This window comes from Suillus paluster, assembly GCF_016628075.1.
Source record: "Suillus paluster strain FC165 chromosome Unknown EDB91scaffold_31, whole genome shotgun sequence".
NCBI classification, from domain to species: domain Eukaryota; kingdom Fungi; phylum Basidiomycota; class Agaricomycetes; order Boletales; family Suillaceae; genus Suillus; species Suillus paluster.
In genome coordinates, this window is record NW_024537591.1 from 363,197 (window position 1) to 386,801 (window position 23,605).

At 45.9% G+C, this 23,605-nt stretch overlaps 5 protein-coding genes across 5 annotated transcripts; 2 read left to right on the top strand and 3 right to left on the bottom strand.

The window, feature by feature from the left end:
• Window positions 1-695: 695 nt before the first annotated feature.
• On the bottom strand, window positions 696-4,502 carry EDB91DRAFT_1138176 (adaptin N terminal region-domain-containing protein). The gene is made up of 12 exons (XM_041318880.1): window positions 4,091-4,502; window positions 3,877-4,038; window positions 3,590-3,824; window positions 3,395-3,534; window positions 3,135-3,348; window positions 2,942-3,087; window positions 2,426-2,892; window positions 2,133-2,373; window positions 1,618-2,073; window positions 1,431-1,563; window positions 963-1,382; window positions 696-914 (listed from the first exon to the last, which is right to left on the bottom strand). Exons 1-11 carry the CDS (start codon window positions 4,244-4,246, stop codon window positions 1,030-1,032), a joined length of 2,703 nt encoding a protein of 900 aa, XP_041176514.1. The 5' UTR covers window positions 4,247-4,502; the 3' UTR covers window positions 696-914; window positions 963-1,029.
• A 107-nt stretch (window positions 4,503-4,609) lies between these two features.
• EDB91DRAFT_1138182 (phosphoglycerate mutase-like protein) lies at window positions 4,610-6,861 on the top strand. The gene is made up of 11 exons (XM_041318881.1): window positions 4,610-4,629; window positions 4,699-4,770; window positions 4,950-5,318; window positions 5,383-5,453; window positions 5,494-5,512; window positions 5,565-5,570; window positions 5,619-5,766; window positions 5,818-5,982; window positions 6,037-6,200; window positions 6,264-6,695; window positions 6,795-6,861. The coding sequence occupies exons 2-10, from the start codon at window positions 4,768-4,770 to the stop codon at window positions 6,429-6,431; spliced, it is 1,113 nt and encodes a 370-aa protein (XP_041176515.1). The 5' UTR covers window positions 4,610-4,629; window positions 4,699-4,767; the 3' UTR covers window positions 6,432-6,695; window positions 6,795-6,861.
• Window positions 6,862-8,566: 1,705 nt separating this feature from the next.
• EDB91DRAFT_1237718 (uncharacterized protein) lies at window positions 8,567-12,100 on the bottom strand (the record flags this gene model as incomplete). The annotated part of the gene is made up of 13 exons (XM_041321618.1): window positions 8,567-8,937; window positions 8,994-9,268; window positions 9,305-9,658; window positions 9,717-9,864; window positions 9,911-10,092; window positions 10,143-10,541; window positions 10,592-10,740; window positions 10,796-10,961; window positions 11,013-11,206; window positions 11,261-11,277; window positions 11,389-11,632; window positions 11,689-11,772; window positions 11,978-12,100. 13 exons carry the CDS (start codon window positions 12,098-12,100, stop codon window positions 8,567-8,569), a joined length of 2,706 nt encoding a protein of 901 aa, XP_041176516.1.
• Window positions 12,101-17,431: 5,331 nt separating this feature from the next.
• On the top strand, window positions 17,432-19,562 carry EDB91DRAFT_1249222 (uncharacterized protein; the record flags this gene model as incomplete). Its single annotated transcript, XM_041323042.1, has 7 exons — window positions 17,432-17,560; window positions 17,621-18,018; window positions 18,079-18,207; window positions 18,259-18,362; window positions 18,420-18,643; window positions 18,913-19,234; window positions 19,297-19,562. 7 exons carry the CDS (start codon window positions 17,432-17,434, stop codon window positions 19,560-19,562), a joined length of 1,572 nt encoding a protein of 523 aa, XP_041176517.1.
• Window positions 19,563-19,953: 391 nt separating this feature from the next.
• On the bottom strand, window positions 19,954-20,537 carry EDB91DRAFT_1082707 (uncharacterized protein; the record flags this gene model as incomplete). The annotated part of the gene is made up of 3 exons (XM_041315526.1): window positions 19,954-20,058; window positions 20,123-20,306; window positions 20,509-20,537. 3 exons carry the CDS (start codon window positions 20,535-20,537, stop codon window positions 19,954-19,956), a joined length of 318 nt encoding a protein of 105 aa, XP_041176518.1.
• Window positions 20,538-23,605: the final 3,068 nt, after the last annotated feature.

The window sequence follows — 23,605 nt, forward strand, 5'->3', positions numbered from 1 at the left end:
GAAAACAGGAAAAAGGAGGCAAAGGAGCGGGGTGCCAGGTGCAGTGGATACGGATGAGATGGCGGGGCCCAGACTCGGAAGCGATGCATGAAGGGTGGAGAGTTGGTCAAGGCAGTCCCGGTGTTAATAAGGAAGGGTGTACGACGAGGGTTCTTGAACTATGGCATGGTGCTAAACCATACGGATCACCCTGGTTCAAGAACCTCCAAGTATTAATGCATGAGATGACGGCCTTTCCTTGCAAGAAATAGACAATTTGGATTCGCTCGATCGAAATGCCCGGTTCTTGCGAAGATGATCTGAAATTCTCGGAAGCGCCCCCAGTGCACTGGGTCTTTATACGGAGACGATGAGGGGAAATCCGCATTCAAGGCGGGGATATCCTCCCCTTCTTTTCTCCGTTATCGCCGCGGAACCACCGGGAACGGTCGGACAGGGGGAAACGAAGAAGACTGGGAAAAGCAGGAAAAACACTTGGGACCGCGGGGACAGGGAGGGGCAGTGGACACAAACCGATGGGCCCAGAAGCTCGACATGAAGGGAGGCGAGTTGGTCAAGGCGGCGCCAATATTAATCACGAAGGACGTACCAGGAGGGTTCTACTTTACATGAATTGGACTGAAGTTAACAACAACTTCATAGTCTTTTATATGTGAGTGTGATGACGAATTCAGACACGATTCAATTTTGTACTTGAAGGTCTTCTTGAAGCTTTGACATTCCAGAGTCCTATCGTCAGACTGAGCCAATCATCTTCCCTCGAGTATCGACACAGGAAGCGAGCTCGAGCCACACTGAAGCCCATCATTCCAGGTGTGATTATGAGACCATGGGCTCCGTGGGGCGAGTAGAGGATGATTAGCAGAAGGTTACTGTACCACTGACATGCGTTCTTGTCTCTTCGTCGTTGCATTCTTATGACACATCAACACTCTCACCTCCGACACGAACATTCAGCTTACCCTCGCACACACGTACATCATATAGCTCTTCATAGTATAGATGTGAGGCGTGGAGCACCAAGGGATATCAATGTACTGCTGCGCCATTGTCATCCGCCTTCGTCTCTGGCTTCACCGTCCGTTTCTTCTTCGTTGTGCCTGTTCCCTTCTTCTTGGCACGCGTGACTTTGATGGGTTCTGGAGTGCTCATGCGGAGTTCGTCATCAGGAACTTCATATGATTGGAAAGAAGGTAGGGAAGGCGGGGGCGTCCCGGTGAGGTCAAATGAATTTGGAGTTGGGCGCCGCAATGGCACGGGAGTTGACGATCGCGGCGTGACAACAACGCCCGCAGGCATTTCGCCTTCTCTTTCGACGACAAATGGTGGAGGCGTGGATCGTATTGACGCGCTGCTTCTCAGACCGGGAAGGCGAGGTTCCTCTACACAAGATCGTCAGTCTTCTTCGTGTGCGTGGAGAGGAAATGTACCTTTTGGCAGTGGCAAGGGACCGTCTAGTCGGACAACGGGTATTGAATCGACATCTTCGGCAGGAGGCTTGGGTTGATCGTCCATGATGTAGTATGGGTCATCCCGCATTCGTTCTAGCCGCTCCGCCTTGAGCTGTTGGACGTTAGATTGAGTCCAAGTAATGCGGAGCTTATGGCGAAGGCCTACCCTCTCTCGCTCAGCTTTCTCTTCTGGAGTCTCCTCTTCTTGCGGCGCAAGCTCCTCCTGGTAGCCCCCCTCCTTCTGCTTCTTCTTTCCGCCTTTGACTTTTGTCCTGCTTGCGGACTCCTTCTCCTTCCCTTTCTTACTTCTCTTGGTCTTCCGCTCAGTCACTTCACCGTCATCACCCTCTTCCGCGACACGCTCTTGCATCGACGGCACAATCCACATGTTCAGGTCAAGTCCGTCAGGAATTGGCACGCTGGCTTGCGCGATAGATGCAACAGGATTGAGCTCGTGCGATGAGAAGAGCGGCTCGATGAGGTAAAGGCTCTTTGGGAAACTGGGTTCTGAAACGGGATCGAAGGCGGCTGCGCTCGGATCTGAGAAACCAGTTTCCTGCTTTGGTTTGTACATTGCTACATCGCGCTTGATGAAGGTGAGCAACTGAAGAAGGTTCGCAGCCTACAAAAAACGATTAATCCGTGGACCCCTGATGGTGGTAATCGTCATGATTCACTCACGCGTTCTTGGACTTCGATCTGCGTGCTCGATGCAAATTGTTCCATCTGTTCAATCATGATATCGACAGCTCTCTTGAGGTCCTCGAGGAAGCTCTCTGTCCACTGCTTTGCCGCTTCGGAAGCCCAGTATCCGAAGAGTTTCGTGGCGGATTGAATACACACGGCGGTGATGTCAGGGCTGAGAGATGCAGTCTCTGGCTGGAGCAGATATGGAATAAGTTCGTCTGGCGCAGAAAGTTCGCTGTAGCACAATCGTTCAGTATTTCAGAAAGGAGTGAATTCTTAGAACGCACCTGCAGTACTCCCCGCATATCCAAGCCGCTGCCCATAGTACCTCGGAACAACTACCCGGCTCACCAGCATGCAGCAAAAATGTATCATCAGACAATACCTTCACCATCAATTTAACGGCGTAGCTCCTAGCCGCTCTGACGCGTCCGACAACGTCTACTAATTGGTCGCGAATTTGCACGCCAATGTCGACGTTCGATACGTATGCGAGGTCAACCAGGACTGAGAGATACCATTCGAAATCGGCAACGTTGTCGTAGGTGTTTTGAGAGCACATTGTCATGATCCTTTGTGAGAGGACAAGACGGTAGGCGGTGGACTGAGATGGTGCATTCAGTGACTTTGCAGGCGTAGAGGGGACAATATGCTGAGACAGGGATTGCACTGCAGAAGGAACGGCGGAGGATTCAGGCTTGACGAGATGCGACAGCACCTGCTGCACGATCGATTGGAGATTGTCTCGATTGACCTGCGCAATTTGAATTAGACAGCAAGAAGAAAGTGTCATGGTAACTTACGAGTGCTGAAAGAAGATCTAGCGCACGCATACGGATGCTGATATCTTCATCATCGACACTTGAGAGGATTGTATTTTGGTGCTCTGCGACCAAGTGGGGGTGCGTGGGTACGATCTTCACCATGGCGAGCAAGGCGATGTACTTCACTGTAGTTGGGTTAGTTACCCGTCGGAAGAACAAAATAAACACAGACAGTTCTGATCTGGGTCTTCAATGAAGGCTGCGAGTTTAGATACGCACGTTCGCGCAAGCGAGTAACCGGTAGGGCCCTGCAGCATATTCCCGATGATACATGTATGTACACACTCGTATAGGAGGGATATCGCGGACGTCGTGGATATCAGGTCGGTGATTGGTGGCTGCAGTTTCTTCACTAGCCGGGGTTCATAAGGCGAGATAGAACCAAACTAATGAGAGTAAGCAGCACTCGTAAAAAGCAAGAGAAGTTTATACCAATTTGACGATCTTGATGAGCATCCAGTTGTTAGATGACGTGGTTAGAAGATGGAATAGTTGCGGGGCGAGCGGAAGGTAGTCTTGGGGGTTCTTCCGGGCGAGCTCACACAAGACATTCACAGTTGCGCAAACCACACCTGAGTGTGTGCCTCGGTTAAACAGGCAGTCTCGTCTCGTTGAGCTTGTGCTGACCTGGATCGGAATCTTCCAGCTTTTCCTGCAATCGGCCAATACCATGACGGAGAGCTTCAGGGTACTTGTCGAACACTCTGTACATAGCAGCAACTGCTCTCTTGCGTATGTGGGGTCGGGAGTGGTTGAGCATACCAACCAAGTCAGGACTGAGGTCGCGTGCGAGGTCTGCGGTCATAATGGAAGAAACGCCATTTAGAGTGACTGCAACGTCTGCAGGCGTCGAACTGAGATCCTAGATGTGATTCAATGGCTTGTTTCATACTACAGGCTGAACACCCTCTCACCTTCTTGAGCAAATTGGTAGTTAACATCAACACATCCGTATCCTCGTTAAACGACTGGACAGCACCAAGATAGCCTACACTCTTGAGATGAATCTTGGGAGACGACATGACTTCTACGATGTGAAAGGAAGCCCAGCTCATGTCATATCCTAGCATTTCCAGCTACAAAAGGATGTCATGTTTGAAGGTAGTCAAGAGAATAAGAGTAGCGCACATATGTAAGTTTCATGACAGCACCAGCCTTGAGCGCCATATCCTTGCTCTTGATTTCACGCCTGATCTCGTCCATGGCCTGCCCAATGAACTTGCTTTCATCATTCTTGTTAGCCCGCAGGCCACGAATAAGATCCTGGAGCGTGCGCTCCCACATTACAATAATCGATGCTTATCAGCCAGAAGGGTAATGAATGGTGTTGAACTTGAGTTTGACAGGTGCGTAGACGAGACTAAGCGACTGCAGTATTCGTACTGATAGTCACATGATAGTCAGCGCGTCCACGGTGAGTATATAGCAAATACAAAGCATCTCACATAGGGGCCTGCCTGGCCAGCTGTTCTTCCTTCCTTACGATGCTACTCGAGCTCAAGGCTCGGATGTACTTGCACTGGACGTCCAAAGATGTCCTCGGCAGTATTATTACATAATAACTCATTGCTAGAATTATTTTGGTCTCGTGACCAGTGCTGAGCGCGTTATTTATGTTCTAGTTTGCCGCAGAATCTTCCTCATATTTGTACCATCAACATCCATAGGTATGTACCCTGTCCAACGTGCACGCTGGCGTGTCGTGCATATAAATCATCGTCTAACTCGCATTCTAGGCTACTATACCCTAACATCAATCCTAATCATCACCATTTTAGCCCTTCTATAACTTCATTCGTTTAGCAATGGTAAACATTCTCTTCCGCTGGACTCGTCGGGGTCGTTCTCTTAGCCCGCCATGGTGACGGTACTACGCACTATCAAGAGCCAACCACGTTCAAGTCAACCCCAGGGTCTCTTACTCCGCTCGGCGCAGTATGTCTTCAGTATGAACTCTGAATTGCTCGCAGCTGACGTTCCACTGCAGCAACAATCATCAAACTTGGGATCTTTCATCAGGAATACCTACCTTCGTCATGATTCCAACTCGTTCATTCAGGGTATCAGCACCGATGTTGCCATAGTCGACCAGCTCTCCGCTCGTGCCGCTGGTGGTGGTGCTGAAATGATTGTCAACTCCGCCTACGCTTTGCTCCAAGGGTTGTATCCTCCTACCGAACTGGGCGCGACTACTCTCGCTACTGGACAGAAGGTCATGCCTCCTCTGGGTGGATACCAGTACATCCCAGGTAAGCTCAGTAATTCGCCTGCGTCCCGTAGTTCTCATGTTGCATTACAGTTGTACATGGTGGATCCTAAGATAAACCCCGTTTTCAATAGCTGGGAGGATTGCAATGTAAGCGATTTTTGAATTATTCACCGGGCTTTTATGGGCACTCACGTTCTGTCTACACTGTCAGTATTTCCAATTCCACCTGAAGCGCCTTTACGCCTCCGCTCTAGTGAAGAACATGTCTACAACCGCTCAGCCGTTCCTTAATGCTGCTAAAACCCTTCCTAGGCGACACAAGCAATAATTTCACGAACATGGTGCGTATTCGTGTTTTACAAGTCATTCTCAACTTACTGATATGCGTCGCAGTGGAACGTAAGTCGTCACATTTTGGTCATCAGCCTGCTGCCTTACTGTGAATAGATTTATGACTATATCCATTTCCAATACACACACAACAAGAGCTTCTACGAACATTTCCCAGCCACCTACGTTCAGCAGGCTCGTCACTACGCCAACTGGCTGCAACAACGCGTCTTCACCGATTCTGTCCAGAATGGGATTGGCGAGAGTAAGTGACCGTTTGATTCACATGAAAACCTTGACAATCCTGGGTGCGCAGTCGCCATTCGTACCCTGCTTCCCAATGTCTTCTGGCATCTTGGGAACATGACGGAAACTGCCAACAAAGTCAAGATCGCGTTGCATGTCGTTGATTACAAGCCCTTCATCAGTCTCTTTGACGTTACGAACGCAACGAAGACCGATCCTGATGTTGCTGGTATCCGTACGCTTTTTTTTCATGCGTACAATGTACCCCTCTGATTCTTGGCTCCGCTAGCCGAACATGCCTCTCTCATTGCCTTGGAGCTCTCCAAAGATACACAAGGGGAACACCATGTCAGCATGAAGTTCAAAAACGGAACCCAGAACAGCGAGTTCCGCCAGCTCAAGATGTTTGGTAACGATAGCATCACCCTCAAATCATTCATCAAGGAACTAGCTGTGAGTACTGCGTTTGCATCATCGACTTTTGACCGCTCCGGGCTAACGGAGCTGATAAATCAGTGGACTACAATCAACTCCACGAACAATTGGTGTTTCTCGTGCAACCAGACCGTCCTTCGGGGATGCTCCGTCTTTGATTTCAGCAAGGATCCTTTCCTACATGGGTTGGGCAACAAGGGCTATAGCCAAGCGGCCGCCAAGTCGTCAAAGGCTGAGAGGGAACTGTGATTGTCGTTCGCCAAGGCTTCGTTCCAGCAATAGATGTATTTTTTAAAACTTTTTCGACTGGATTCAAAATACACTAGCGTGTCGAATTATTTGCAGAGGTTGTAGGTATGGATGTCTCTAAAACTCATCCGTTCGAACAACCCTTATCCTTATCATCAGCAATCATGTTCTATCGAACTTGCTAAGTTCTTGCCACACAGCTCGTGGCAGACTTGCAACGCGGCAGAGGTTGTAGAGAACAGCGCAGCCACACTGATCATTGCGACCTGGGCTGGAACGTGAGGGGTGTCCATTTCCTTGTAACTAACTCACGCGTCGTGCAATCGACTATACTGCACCGATGCGAAAGCAGAAACACGACTCACTGTAGTTCACTGTCACCGCGACATGCCACCCACTCATAAACATACAAGGGCGAACTACCACGCCGGTGAGTCATGTGGTTAAATACAGGACGCAAACTACTCATACTAATTATTATGCAGTCCTGCCCAGCGCAGCAGCTGTTAAGAGGCAATATATAGGACATGTTTCACTCTCAGGGTCACCGATAGGTATTGATGCTGCAGATATCGATGCTGTCAAGGTAGCGACAACGGTGAGGATAAAGTAGAAATACATTTTCGTGAGGATGTGATGTGGGATCAAATAAATTTGAAGGGGACAGTAGGAAGAAGGCTTGCTTTTAAGTATGCGAAGAACCTATCCCCCTTTTCGAACAGATGATATCTGCAATGCCAGCAGATTGCCACCTAGTATCTACCTTGTGAATCAAGACCTATTGGCAATTTGGCGTAGAACAAAATGTCACCTTGCGAAGCCAGGTCAATGCCAGCTCGAATCCGCTAGTCGGAACAGGACTGATCTCACCTTCAGTAACTACGTCAAATGTCTTGAGGGATCGAGAAGTTCGAACCATCTACTAACCATGTAATATCATATGGGATCACTGGCGCGCGGCGAGCATGTCAGGCTAAATTCAGGAATGGGCATGGCAGCTCTGTATTCGTCGGCGAACACTGAACGTTTGAACTCCCTAGCACCGCTGAGATGGGACAATGTGGCTTTGTGTCGTAGTGTCCTATGATGATGTCTATGATACAGTGTTCTCCCTGAATCTGTCAACCTTCTCTGACTAAGCCTCGGAATCGACCGTGGGACACTTCTCTTCGTCCTTGTTGCCCATGAGACCCCTAGTCCATGCACCCCCCTATAAAGAACCAGCACCACCCTCGACGCCACTTCCCCACTCTGCTTCAACTCCCGTTCTCCTTTATGAATTCTTCTTCATCCTCTTCTTCATCCTCTGTTATATTCTCATCTCCTTTGGAGTTGTCTTCTTCGTCTCCCCCGCTTCTTGGTTCTTCTTGGTTTTCTTTTCTCATTTCATATATCTCCTGCTTCTTTGCTAACTGGGTACCAATCCTTGGGGTGAACGCTCTCAAGCGCCTTGCACTGTATTCTCCTTGTATTGATCTCCCTTCTAGCATTTCCAATTTATATGAGTTGAGGTTTCTTGACTGAATTTGACATGGAACCAACCATTTTGGTATTAGTTTTCATTCTGTCTTGAAGGTATAGTCTAGATCATTGTGGTATACTTGAACTAGTTGACCAATTTTGAAAATGACCTCACCAGGCTTTCGCTGTAGAATTCTTTTGTCAAACACCACTTTGCGTCTAATCACATGATGGACTGTCTCTTCATAACCATCCAGCCGTTGTTGCTCCACGTATGCCATCTGTGTTAACACATCTGATTGTCTCAGTGTCGAGGTGCTGTCTTCGACCCGTGTTCGTGGTGTATTCGCCACGAGGCCTAGGAGTAGTTCTTTAGGGGAAAATTTCAGTGCAGCCAATAAATGGTGATTTAACACAAGTTCTTGTCCTGGTAATGCATTATACATTGTAGTGACAAGATACACATATTGCATTAACATCTGTTACTACAAGTTTAAATGATGCATTGGGTCATGATAACTACAAGACACATAATGCATTATTGCATGATAACCACCACAAACATCCCTGCGCGCTGTATGGGAGGCATGAAGCTCAGACCAACAGTTATGGTACCATTAAGAATCAATGTTTTTTGTACAAAATAAGCCGCTGGTAAGTGGTAAATTAAAATATCAAGGGTGAAGCACAGCATCTGGAAGGTGGAGATCTGGAAAGTGATCTTGACAAGCACTACTCAAACTTGTCATGCTAGTAGAGGTAGCTGCTGGTAGGAGATGTATTGCCCATATCCTGTCAAAGCAGTCAGCCAGATCATGCCTGAGCTGGGCCTGGCAACGGGCGTATGCCACCAGACCTTCATAGGCTATCAGACTCTCGTTGTCGCTGGCAATGACGAGCGCACATTCTCCAACCTTATTTTTCCACCAGCCTCCATGCCACCTAAGAAAGCACACCACCCTGCACATCTCCTCCTGAAGGAGCTCTACTTCTTCTACCCAGTGTGCAGCCCTAGCTCGAGATTTGCACCATTTGAGCCTAAGACCTACCAACAAAGTCAGCCACATACCTTCTACGATTTGTGGTTCACATTGAACTTACCGTCTTGTATTGCCTTGTCTGCATCATCTCTGACACCTTCAACTAACCAGATCCATGGCAGTTGCCTTCGACCTTCGCTCTCTCCATGCCTTGGAGCTGACATCCTGCGTACATCATTGTTCCTGTCAAGCACTTTGAATGTATCATCCCAGCCAATCTTACAAAGCACTGGGGCGAGAGACGAGAGAGCTGTGTGAGCGGTGCAATATTTATCTGCTGCAGCTGCAGTCTTCGCTTCAACACGGCTGAGAGTGTTCTGCGCACGAGTATTAGCACTCTAGCCTCGAATCCAATCCCGTTTGAATGAGTACATGTAGCCATGCATGCAGAGGCTCTGTCGGATTTCTTCAAGAGCATTGCCAGCCTGAGCATACCGCAACTCCCACTCGGTTGAGACGAGTCGGGCATTAGGAACCATGGACTTGCTACAAAGAGCTGATGGGAGCCAGAGGTTAGCATCTTCCGGCGTGATTATATCGGACATATGGCGGGAAGGGGTATTGATTGTGGACTCGAGTAGCTGTACTTCGGGAGTGTAGAGCATTTGGATGCACTTCCAGGCATCAATCTTCCGCTGTAAAGCATTCCACAGCTGCTGAATTGCAGCCATTTGCGTATCTGTGGCATGCAGTCCTTGCTTGCTGATATTTGCTTTCAGACATCGTCTTAGGGAAGAAATGAACATAATGAAAAAGAATGATAGATACTAGTACTAGTATGCACTGTTCATTCTCGAGGATGATCCCCAATGCAAGAAATATGCTAGGGGACACTTCGGCATGCAGGGAAACATCGGTCCCTTCTTGGAGCTTGTATGCCTCGAGCTGAGTGAGTTTGAGGCAAATAGCAGCTTGTGTAACAGCTTGTAATACTAGTTGTCAGTAGCACCTCGCAATCAGATTTTGTTCGCTACTCACCAATGACTTTTGATTTGAATGGATTTGTGACCGAAAGATCATTTGGATTTTCCTCCCAGGATTCAACTTTGACCGTCCAGGCCTCTGTTGTCTCGGGTGCCAGCGCCTTGTGGAGTTCTTGAAATGCTGTTTGATGTGCCTCTTGTTCTTTCTTGGCCTCCATCATTTTACGAATGTTGCGCCTGTTGCAGATACAATGTCATAAGTGCCAGTATGGAGTATCAGTGGAAACCTACCAAGCCCTACAACCTTCTTCCAGTTCCAGTCGCCAAAATGGTCATCAAGTACGTCTCTCCGTGAGCCTGGCCCCATTTCTTTGGTACTAGAGGCCATGGGGTTGATATTTGACCATCCGTGTTCAGGCGCTTCACCATCTGTTCGTCCAACATTCTTCGAAAAATTGAACGAAAAATTGGTCTGGCATGTCAACACGTGTGCGGGGAGGTGGAACTTTGGAACAAAAAACCTGACAAATATTGCCAGATGATCCAGACGGAGGTTGAGTGGCATTGTCGACATCCTCTGCCATAAATTCTTGTGCCACTGACAAGCAATGTCATATGAAACATTGAGTGTGTTGGTGCAGCGTCCACGGAGTGCTGAGAAGAACAAAAGATCCATATTACTATATCTACATTCAGTCAGTATCAATGATCACCTGCCAGCTAGTCTAGTACATACCTTTCGCCTTTTTGTAAATTGCCAACACCATTCAGCAGCTTCATGTTGTGCCATGCACAATCAATGGTCCCAACTCCTATGACGGCTAGACCATGCAATGCTTTCGAGTCTGCCATGTTCATGGCATTATGTGATGAACATGTGCTTTTCTACGTATATAGGTGGTCAGAGGCAATTACATATGCAAATACAACAAAAGCTCACCTGCTGTGTGTTACCGCTGCAGGTTTGTAGATATTTTTTGTAGGCAGTCTCCTCAACAAAATAAGCCCAGCTGCAACTAAGGCTAGGGTCCATGCTATCCTTAGACACTATGTGCCTTTTAAGGCGGAAGTTGGCATCAATTGCCACAAAGAGAGCATACAACCAACTATTCACTAATCAGCCGAGCGAGTAAAGATATAAATGTAATAACTCGTACTGTTTTCCTTTTGGTGCATCGCGCCAGTTATCAGGTAGGTTTTTACCTGGTTGTGGACAAGCTGGGCATAGCACAGCACATTTGCCGCTTCCAGTACTCTCTACACTGGCTGAATTGTATCCCCGGCCAGCCCGCTTCAACATTTTCAGATGTTGCCATTCGCGCACTATCTGCATAAATGCTTCATAACAATCCTAATACTATGCGTGAGACGGATTATTGAACAAGATTCAAGAGGTTAAACACACCTTTCGTGGGTAGAGTCCTGTATTATCCGAGAGTCATGCAATAGTGTGATAAAACTCATAGCTTGAACATTTAGATTCGAACAATAAGATGTGATATTGTTCCAGGATTCAGAAAGTAGCAGCAGTACGAGGATCAGTAGTTGTTGCTGGGAACCAGGCTGTATGAAGCAGCTGCTTCATATGTGTCTGAGCGGTCTCACAACCACAGAAATCCAGGCCGATCTCATGGATCCCATTGGTATCAATGAGAGTGAAGTCGTCATTAAATGCCCTCTTAGGAAACAGACATTTAGCACCTGCTGGATGTCCAAGCTGCACATGCAGCCCTAGCTTCTTGAGTGAGATGGTCATGAAGTAAGAGCCTCTCCACTCCTATAAAGAAACATTCATAAGTAAATGTGATGCATATATATTTGATCACCTCTCACCTGGATCTGATGCATTGGATTTTTAGTATGAGTCGCAACAATACAATCATGACAACACAGCTTGGTGCAAAAGCAGTCTTTACACTGAAATCACGGAGTGCCAGAGTAGTGGCTGCTGCAGATAGTGTCATGTATGTAGTCCCCACGGCCCTCATATTGTAGTAGTTCCTGCAAAAAAAGGTCATGGTCCTTGATCCACATCAAGAGTGGGTGATCCTGGATACATGAGGCGTCAATGTTCAAATTACATGTAGTAGTTCTGCAAACTAAGTCATTGGAAAATACTTACTCCTATGTTGCGCTTCCACCTATTGTTGTTGGTAACCTCAGGTTCAATCTCACAGTCAGGTTCCTGCTTGTCCAGAGAGTAGTTTCTGTTGTAGTCTAATGCAGCCCCTTCCTCCACTCTCATACTGACCAGTTGTTCAGATGAGGCCGGCAAACTGACAACCTGCGAACTTCGCACAGTAAAGCCTTGACTTCGTGAAACAAACGTGTATGCAGTGTGCACACTTGGGCCACCTGAGTTGGGAGGTGTATATTCATTGAGCCTCACTCGTTTTTGCCAGTTAAAAGTCTTCAATGAAGGTGCAGGGAGTAAGCCAGCTCGATAATACTTGAGTTTGTACTGCCCTCACTGGCACTCATAGTGCAGGCGTCGCAGGTGAGTTCAAGGTACAAAACAGCAAATAAGATTTATGTAAGCTCACAAGCCCATAATGCATTACACCTGCTGCGCTACAAGGTATGGACACTGTGACTGATGCAATTCTTGCTGCTAATGCATTACACTACTTGTAAGCTCCATAGTTTACATGTATTTAAGGCTAAGCCATTTTTCTTTTGTCCTCTAGCTTCACATTGCCATCATTCCATCACCAACATCTGTCATATACCTGATCTGACTGCTCCAATATTAATATCCGCTTTGCTTTCTGACCACCTCCGCTCCATCCATCCTCCGCTCCGTCCAATCACAGTCCGCATTCTGCTTCTACGCTTCCGCTCGACCGCCCAACCGGTCCCCTTCCATAACGTCTCCATTCAACTGGAACCGCTTTCCCCTCTTAGATATATACTTTCCCCTTTGGTACATAGACCCTTACTTCTGGATCACCAGTAATTCCTCTTAACGCTCTATCACTGATCCAACACATACATATTGATATCCGCTCCGACTTATGTCTTCGCCTGTGTAAGTACTTACAAATTATATCCTTGGTACATAGCTTTACAACATAGTTATCCTGATCACTGCCTCATACTTAGAAGTATATAACATATCCTGTACTTAGATATTTTCCTCAGTCTTAATATTACTTGTCTTCTTGCAGTTACTACTTGTGAGAATTCTCAGTAGGACCTTGCCTCCTCTGGACACAAGTTTCACCTTGTTGTCACCTCTGACCCTCTGCTCCGACTTAGAGCCGTGCTCTAAGTCTCCTCTTTACTTCTCTGCCCCTATCAAGTATTCCCCCTGCTCCTTTCCACCCTCCGCATTATCCTCCGCCTCCTCCGCTCCTATCAAGTATTCCCCCTGCTCCTTTCCACCCTCCGCATTATCCTCCGCCTCCTCCGCTCCTATCAAGTATTCCCCCAGCTCCTTTCCACCCTCCTCATTATCCTCTGCCTTCTCCACTCTGCTCCTAGTCGGTCCACCACTAGTAGCTCTTACCTCCCGACCCTTAAAGCGGACCTAAGCGGTTCACTCGTCCTATCATCAGACAACATCAGACCTGCTCCAAATTTGGGGCACATACTCGGCTAAGGGCGCAGCGCAAGAGCTGAAGCCAAGCCCTGACCCCTCTGCTTCCTGAGTCGGCACAGTACCTAACAACATCTGTTTACATGGTTCGATCTTTGTCATGTCCACCGGCTACACCCAGTGCAGAAGATGACGTCCATGACATTCGTGAGTCATCTCTTAATCCAATCATTTGTAGTCTCATTGATGTAGGGATCAGCTCTGAGTCATGTGTTCCCCCAGCTCTGGACTCGCATACACTGGCAACATCTTCTGAATCTTACCATATGGCTGTTGTCTGTCGCAGTAAGGAAGATAACGATGTCCGTGTCATTCGTGAGTGCTCTCCTCTATCTCTTGATCAAATCATATGCAGTCTCATTTTGCATGATGACTAGGGATCAGGTCCCGTGTTCCCCCAGCTCTGACTTCATCTACAGCAACTTCCGAATCTTACCGGGCATTCTGTCATGACTTGGACGGGGGTCTGAATGAGCTGTCAGAAGATATCTTTAGTATGTACTATCTTTTATTTCTGTATGAGTCTCACTCTGATTCAGGCATACTATCTATGCCGTGTTTTCTTGGTGATCTGTTTACACTACTACATTTGTGCAACAAGAACAGAGTGTACATATCATCGGTGCCATCATATGCGCATGCTGAGGACCACAATGAGATTGTTTTCTATGAGGGTGAGCGAAGTTATGCAAAAGTCGCTGGTGCTATAGCGGATGATTGTGATATCTTTTTCTACCACGGCATACTATACAACATACCAGCAAACACCAATTCTACCCCACCCTTCACCTGCATCACAAGTGGGCATTACATTGGTGTTTTCAGCAGTGAGTAAGTTACAGATTATCTTAACATCTCAGCATTCACAATTGCTCTTTCCAGAGATTATGTGCTGATGGTGGAAGGAATCCCGGATGCTGTTTTTTTTGAGGTTGAGTCACTTGAGGTTGGAGAGAGAGCATTAAGGAATGTGATTGAAAGATCTCCTGGACAGATCCCTGTGATAAGAACTATCATTCATTAGTACTTAGTAGCTGTTGTGTGATCTATGAGTCACTCAAGCCCATGCATTGTTGGCCATATATCCTAGATCTGTTTTTGTTCGTTCTCACTGTGATAAGGAAGTTTTTGAGGGAATTGAATATGCAGGTCTTCAGCTCATTCAATGTTGCTGTATGGCGCTGGATCTGTTCAACTATTCTTCACATGCAAAACTCACACGCACAGACACCACACACACACAAATGAGACACACACACATAATCACTTCGTTGCATACACACTCTCGTACCGTAGAAAATTAGTACTGCACTATTAGATCTGACATGATTTGATAATCAATTTATATTGCAGACAAGGCTGCTGATGAAGGGTTCTATAAATGAATATTTTTAAGGCCCAGCTGGTAGACAAGATGGAGCGATGAGAAGTGAGTAGGTCTCAGAGTGAAACGCACTGAGAGTTGCCAGCATTGGCAGCAAAGCCTCAAATCTTTTTAAGGCCTGGCTGGTGGACGAGACGGAGTGATGATCAATTTATATTGCAGACAAGGCTGCTAATGAAGGGTTCTATAAGCGCCAATCAAGTAGAGTCCAAGGGCAAAAAAAATGCACTGAAGCCGCCAGCATTGGCACAAGCAGAGTATGGGTGTGTCATGAGGATGTTGGTAATTGTAGGATGTGTGAAGGAGGGAGTGATGCAAACCTAAGAAATGGAGGAAAAGACTGGAAGATGGGACTATGAGATAGCACGTAAGTGCTCACTTGCGGTACTTTCTCCTTCTCTCCTTTCCAATCCCTCACTCTCCTTGCAATTGGTTGCCATCACATTGACAATGGTCGATGTGGGTCGGTGTTGTGTGGTGGGTGCTCAAGTGGTGTTGTGGCAGTGGGCGTTTGTAGAGGATGGATGTGTGAAGTAGGTGCTAGTGTAGGTGGTGAATGCAGGGGTGCCCTGAACGAGGTATGATTGTGCGTGAGTGTGAGGGTGAGAAGAGTGGGGTGGGTGCTGGTGAGTGTAGCAGGTGGGTGGTGCTGAGACGGAACACAAGTGTTGAAAGGACAGAAGTGACGAGTTGAATGAGAATGGGGGTGATGAACTGAATGAGTGTAGTTGTACCATATGATTTGGTACATCAAGTTGGCCAGTTTTGATGGCAAGAATGGCAGCCAGAGATGAAATTGTCACATCAAATAATCTAGATATAAAGTGAGCGAAGAACAATAGAGAAGATATGAAGTATTTACCTTTGCATCAACACTATCTTCCCTGATACAAAGATCTTGACTGGACATTTTGCAAAGTGGGTATGATGCCCTCAATAAGTATCAGTGTGAGTCTGCTATGAGTGTGACAGACTCACTGAGATATGTGAGCACGTTCAAAAGACTCCTACTAGGTGGGATAATTTCAAGTCTAATTAGTAGCACTACTACGTCACGAGCGCCTCCAACCAAACTGTATTCCATACAGTACTTACCTTTACCGTGACGGTCTTTACTGTCAGAGTCGGAAAGGGTGCTGGTTAGTAACTTCTTGCCCTAAACTGCCATGTCCTGCAATGACCACGACAATGACTGCAGTGAATCTGACTCAGCTTGCTGCATGTGCTTCACACTGATAGAAGCAGTACTTTAAGCTTTAGGCTTGGTATGTTCCTTATGATACTGTGACTATATCACTGATTACAGTTCTGCCATTGCCCGCCCAACACCATCTCTCTTGTATGTATTCTGTACACCAAGTTAGTGTTCTTACCAGCATGTCGCACCACCATTGGTGATAAGAAGACGCTCAATGAAGTCATTTACCTCACAGCTGGTCTTGTTTTTGGGGTTCAAGAGTGCCGTTGGTACACTATGGGAGGTCAGACACCGGTGTGTAGTTCTATGCCATATTACTGTCATCGGGCACTCATTCTGATTTCTCTGTACTCGGTCTTGCGACCTTAGCTTGATTCACATCTACTGTATAGTTTGGGGCTACGTCAACGTGTGCACCTCAAAGTATGGTGGCCTAGGTAAGTATTATGGTCAATATTGTCTCTTGTTGTTTTTGTCTTTGAACTGAATGATATTCAGGTATAGTTTCAGCAGCTATGACTCCGGACCTGGCTGGTTCTTGAATCACGTCCCCCCGAGTGTTCTGGCAAATGATTGAGGATCGGTCGTTTTGGGAATGCCTGAAGTTCAGTGTCGACAGAACAGATGACCTCCGATATTTTGCAATTCAGCAAGTGCTCGGTTTTATTGGCTTCCATGCAGGTCTGAGCATGATTTTGGACTTGAACATGTTCTGCCCAATGCATGAGCAGAACCAGACCTCAGCACTACTAGCAGTAAAATAGAGCTTACTCTCTTTGATCCCACACACACTTCGTACATTAATGGAGCTTTCATTTTACTTTAGATTTCAAACTGGAGGCGAGTTCGTACCGAAGTTTCAACAGTATACTAATACAGATTGCTTTTCACTCGAGGCCACAGTATTGTGTGCAAGAAGGCATGACAGTCCTTTTGTCCATAGTAGAATAAAATGGACATTAACTCCAGAACAGCCTTGGGTGTGAAGGAGTAAGTCTGTGGGCTTCAGCGCTGTGTCACACATCAGGGGTTTTAACATTATACCACTTGCAAGATTTCAATCAGAAGCAGGCCTGGATCTGGCTGAAGTATTCCAGACCTAGCCTAGAGTGTTTTAGAGCACTATAGAATACGACACAGGCCACAGTAACTACAGAGACTGCATATGAAGTGTGTTACTGAAATTTTAGTTGGGAAGCAAGCTAGTGGTACATAAAAAAAATTATAGATGTCCGTTTGTTTCCTGCTCATACATCTTTCTCACTTCATCAATACCATGGGTTGTTGTGGTCCAAAGCCTTGGACAACCACCAAACAGGAAGAATTTCTTATGGCACGACTCCCTGACTATATCAGATGTCAGCCGACAAGGCACTGCAATGATTTTATAGTCAACATGAACCTTGCATTCTTGGCTAAGTGGCCAGAGCATGCATGTCTACATGGACAAGGGATCCCTGCAGAAGGACTTCTTACCCCTCAACAGGATGTGATCGTCAAAATAGCTACTGAAAAATGCAAGACTGTGAGTGACCTAAACACATGCAAGCAGCAAAGTACAGACCTGACAAGTCAAATTCCACAGGTCATTGTGTGCTGGTACCGGTGGATTACAAATACAGCACTTTTGGCACGATCAGGCAACTCGAATGTTGCACTAGATTTGGCGGTGACAATGAGTGGGGGAGACAAGCTCAAGGGCACGAGGGCACCACAAGAAGTTGAGGTGTACTCACAATGCCATTATGAGACACGCATAAAAGATGCTGCAGATGCCGCAATTGTAGCTGCAGGGGCCACTTCACGTGGTGAAAAACTGTCCAAGAGAAAGGAAGTAACACGCATCAAATATGCCTCAGAGGACAAGGATGTGAGAACTGAAATCAAGAAAAAGCACCAAGACGCACTTGAAAAGTGGAAGCAGGGCCGCGAGCTAGCCAAAGTGGGATTCATGGAAGAAATCACCAATGATACAAAGATACAGTATGTACTCACCAATTTTTGGTATCTAGAAGTCGTCACCTAAATAATAGTTAACTTCAGGGCTTTCAATGAATTGGGACCACACCTCGATCATGTCTTCCATTATTTATCTCACAAGACTGGTGGGCTCAAATTTAGTTGCATCGCTGGGGGACGTAATCCAAGCATGGGTGAAATTGTTGTAATCAAGTAAGTCTATATATTCTCAGTGCCTCGGATGTATTGTGACGAACCTTGCAGCTTCCATTTGGGAGAAACAGATACTGACACAGCCTTCTCAGTGTGCTACCCAGGTTTCTCAGATGTTCAAGCTGCCTATGCAGATTTCTCAAAGAAAGCCATTGGTAAGTGTTTTTGTCATGAGTCAGACAACAGAATATTACTCACATAATTATTTATAGCACACAATAAAAATATGCTGGCACTCAAGAGTGCGGCCGACTCAGATATGTCAGCCAAGACACCCATTGATAGTGAGCCTTCTGAGGAGACTGATAAAGAGGACCAAGACCAGGTGACACAGGATGAAGAGGACAAAGACCAAAATGATGAGGGAGAGAGGAATATGGTTGGTGATTTTAGGATGGAGTGGTTGAATGACCTCTATCATATTGGGCCCCAGGAGGTGAGTGATGCATTATGTAATGTAATGCATTTCGCACTGTTTACTGACACATTGCCCTCTCCTGTTCTTAATGCATTACCTTTGTCCTCATCCATCAGGAAAACCAGACAGAACTGCTGAAAGACATTGGCCTGGATACTGATGTTCAGGCAATGAGCAGCACATCTCCAAGTCTATCTGATGAGGCTACTACCTTATCTTCATTTGAAAACTTCAACATCTGGACCACAGACATGGAAGGCTTCGATAATTGACTCACTGTCTTCGAGAACTCATTCCACCCCAACCTCATTGATACCAGCCTTGATACCAGCTTTCACCAGCCTCAACATAACTCCTTTCATTACGCTTCTCCTCATTTTGACTTTGGCAACTTCACAGCTGAGCAAAACCCGGAGTATCCAATCAAAAATTTCTTTTTAAATGCAAGCTATCCATATGGTGACCGAATGTCCCTGCCAGTAGAGCCAGTCTTATCAGTTGTCGCACCTCACAATGCACCTTCACCTCTGGCCTCAAACATTCCAACTCCTGACATTCCCTCCTCACCAGTAGTGACCTTACTGCCTGCGCCACCTGCAAATGTCCAATGTGAGTACACCAACACAGTTATGTTATGTGAGGTGGGACTTGGAAGCCTGATTGTCTGGCAGGTCACCAGGCCAATGAACAAACGAACAACAACGCAGTGGGCAGACCTACAACTGGACTGACTGATGAGGGGCAGTCAGATGAGGCTCCACATTGTACAGCACATCGACACATCCCATCAAATCGTGCACAGGTACTTAACACCATTGGATCATTGAATGCTCACATCTGTATGACAACTAGGGAGGCTAAAGAGAATGATGAACTTCTGCCGGTCACGCCAGCTGCAAAACGCAAGGCCAAGTCTATCAACCAATCCAACAAGTAAGATCTTTCCGTTGAGTTTCAGCTACACATGAGAGGCTCACAATTCATAGGAAACAAAAACACAGTTGAGTTTTGAACAATAATAATATTTCATATACCCCGGTCAAGGTTTTCATAACAGCTGAGCTCGCTGCATGGAGAGATGGAATGTGTTGAATGATTTTCATTTCGAGTAAGGATCTTTTGGTCTACAATACAGTTTCTGTATGTCTAAAATATAAGTGTGAACTCGCTTCTTACACTGCACTCATTCTGCACCCTATAAGAGGCTTCAGGAATTAGCTTAGGTTTGTTTGTTTGTTTGGTCAATTTATGAGTTAAGAGGCAGCTGGGCGTAGATTGCATGGAAAGATGAAGTAGATAGTCAAGTCATTGATATAATGCAGGCAATACTAGATGGGGTGGGCTGGAATACTGGACTTCAGGGTGAAGGTAGATGTGACAATGGAACCGCTTCTCATACCCAGCACAAGCAGCTTGCCCTTGAGACAAGGACACTGTAAAATGGTCAAGATGTTAACATGATCTTGAAAGAAGACACAGATAACATGTGATGCTCACGATGTTCATGCCCAAGAAATCATTCAAGCAAAGCATATGTGCCTCCTTGGCGAAGAATATGTTGTTGGCAAGGTTCTGCATGACCTTTGCTATTACCATTAGGCCCCGGCGGATGACTCCACCGTCATCTCTGGGCTCCGTAACATCAACAATCTCGGGAGCAACAATTGCAGAAGAAATGAATCTGCACAGAATTTAGCACCACTTGGCTTGCTGAAATGTATGAACTGACCAAAGAAATATGAATGTGCCAAGGGCAGTGAACTTTGATTCCGACCAAACTTGATCAGTCATCACTTGCACCTCAAGAAGGTAAAACCACTTACACTGATTTTGCAAGGTGAACGCAAACTTCTCAAATCATTCTGAAAAAGATTTAAGCAAACAGTGGACCCATAGTTGCATGGTCATGCATGGTGGTAGGGCATGGACCGAGGAAGTAATGATATCCAGGAAAGACAAGGCAACCAGCTCGACATTCTTCTAAATTTGTTCCACCTTGTCTCAGTTAGCCTTGGCGGGGTCTAATGGTGCCCTGCTACCCAACACCTCAAGAAGCTCTACTGTTGGTAGAAAATGCGGAGCGAGCATCGAGTGGAAGGACTGTGAAGATGCAATAATAAGGAGGCCCTGCCTGGGACCAGCAATATTTATGAGTACTTTGGAAAGGTGAACACAAACGCACTTAGTCAGTTGTCGAATAACAAGAAACTAAATGACGAACAGTTGAAAAAAAAAATCAGGCTCCAAATTGCTTGAATGGCCACAGGTGGAAGCAGGACTGAAAAAGTTTGGGAGATATGGTGGAAGGAAGACAGTGTGATGCCGTGCGGGAACAAGTTGTGATATATTGTTGCAGATAAGTGCAGATGTTGCACGTCAATGTGAATCAATCTGCAAAGGAGCTGAATATAAAAATAAGCATGATAGGTAGTGGAAAGAACAAAAGATGGGGACTTTAAAAGGTCATGGTATGAGTTGAAGGTACCCTATTATATAAACTAAAGGGTGATCTATTCTGGTGTCAGTAATTTAATGCATTACATGTGGAGCCAAAAGCCTGCAGGTAATGCATTACACTATCCATCATCGTTAATGCAATACAAGAGTCTTCTAACTACCCTGTATTAATGCATTATAAGGACAGGATCGCCTGGATTTAAAGCATAAAACCGCCTCCTCTAGATGATCTGGCCATGTTGTTGGGAGCTTATCCCAAGACACTTCTTGCTGCTTGTTGTCTTCTCCTATATTCAGTGTGCACAACCTCTTTAGCACATGTAACAGTAGCTTATTTGCCCCTTTGACAAGGCTGTTTACCCACAGGGAGTATGCTGCCATGATATGCAATTTACATTGCCATGCTTTGCATAACGTCCATACTGCATCATTGTTGAAATGCTTTCCACCATCTGTCATAAAGGTTTCTGATGATGTGAACGTGTTGAATATACCATTTAGGCTATCCATTGTTGTCTTTGTGCTGCTGGCTGTTTTATACTTGAATACCCAGGTGTGCTGTGAGAATACGTCGAGGTAGACTCCTAATGTGCTATATCCTCCCTTCCCCTTGGGAAGTGCAAGATAATCACCCACTAGTAGCTCAAATGGATGCCTCCTAATGACCGGTTCTAACAGTGAGTGCAAATGTGTTGGACCAAAGTTTTTGCACTTAGTGCAATTTTGTATGGCCTCCATGATTGAAGTGTCCAGCTTTGGGCTACAAATTTGATCCAATAGTGCCATTTTCACCACGTCTCTTCCCTAGTGACCTCCTTCTGTGTGTGCTTTTTCTGCCAAATTTTTTGCTTCTTCCTTTGATACACACTCCACCCTAGCTCTCACTCTGGTTTCTGCTCCCCCTCTAAGGTGCCACAGTTTTTCATCTTCAATGATATACTGCAATGCCTGATGTCTGGCTCTTTGTTTTTCCCGTACCTCCTTACTTTGATCCAGATTGCAGATAGCGTCAATGACTTCTAAAAACACTGGCTCTTTAATGAATCACATTTGAAGGTTCTCTATTGTTGGGTTTGTTGACATTACGAGCATCACATTGTTTGCTAATCCCATTCAAGCCTCCCAATCCTCACTTACCATCCACTCACTACCGTCTCCTGTAGTTGGTGGTATTCCTTCCCATTTGTGGCTAAGTCCATCAGCAACAATGTTCAACTTCCCCGGAACGTGTCTCACATCCATGATATTGTATGCTAGTATACCTTCTCGCCATCACATATGTGCCACATTTAGCATTGGGTTCAATAAGGTGTCCTTTAATGTGTTGCAATCTGTCTTGATTTCAACTGGGAAACCCCAGATTACACCTGAAAATTTATCTAAACCAAATTTCAGTGCCACAAATTCCAGCAAATAAGATTTGTACTTCCTTTCTGTCTGTGATGTCCATTTTGACGCAAAACCTATTGGGTGCATGCACTCAACCCATTTTCCAGTAGGTGTTTGTGTTTTAATGTGTTGTGATAAAACTGCTGCGAATCCTTCTATACACCCATCTGTTGTTACAACAAATATTGAACCATCATGTCTTGGTGCCTGAAGTACTGGTCTTGCCGTTATAGCTGCTTTGAGGTCTAAAAATGTGTCAGTGTGTTTTATTGTCCAATATTGATCAAGTTTGAAATTGGTCATCGTTCTATGGTATGCTGTTTTGCTATACGAGCTATTCAATGGGACCTTGAGTAACAGGTCCCTTAGAGGACCTTCCCGTTTTGCATACACTTTTATTAATGACCTGTAAAAACCTGTAAGACCTAAAAACAATGTCAGCCCCATCGTGTTCGCCAGTCTTGGCCAATCTACAATTGCTGTAAGTTTCGTTAGGTCTGGTTTTACCCCTTCTTGTCCAATTGTGCCTCCACAAACTCCATTTCTGATACACAAAATTTTGTTTTTCCTGGAGCGATTGAGAACCTGCACTCTCTGAACTGAGTGAAGATAATGTTCAACTTGCTCATCATATCCCTAAATGTGTCAGCTGCGCAACCTCCATCATCCATAAACAATTCCATAAGGTACGTCACCAAAAGATCGTGAAGTCTTGCTGCCAGTACATTGCAAAATGCCATGGGTACTCCCATAATGCCCATTGGCATCCATTTATACCAAAAGTAACCTTGTTCTTCAACATAGAACACTAGATATGGTTGCCACTGTTCCAGTACTTCAACTGCATAGTATCTGGCTGCAAAATTGAAGATTGAAATATAGCAATGTCTGCTAAGTCACTGTTGTTTTGCCAGGATATCCCCTTGTATCATTGGTGCAACCTCCATGACTTTATTCAGCTGCACAAAATTTTGACATATTCTCCATTTCCGTGGTCCTTCACTTGGACTTGTGATTTTCTTTGCTTGAGGTATTTTGCGCTTGGGTAGTTTGAATGCTGGAGCTCTTCCTGCATCTTGACATTGGTCATTGACCCTTTGCTTCAACTCTTCCTCCAACAGTCCACCCATCCCA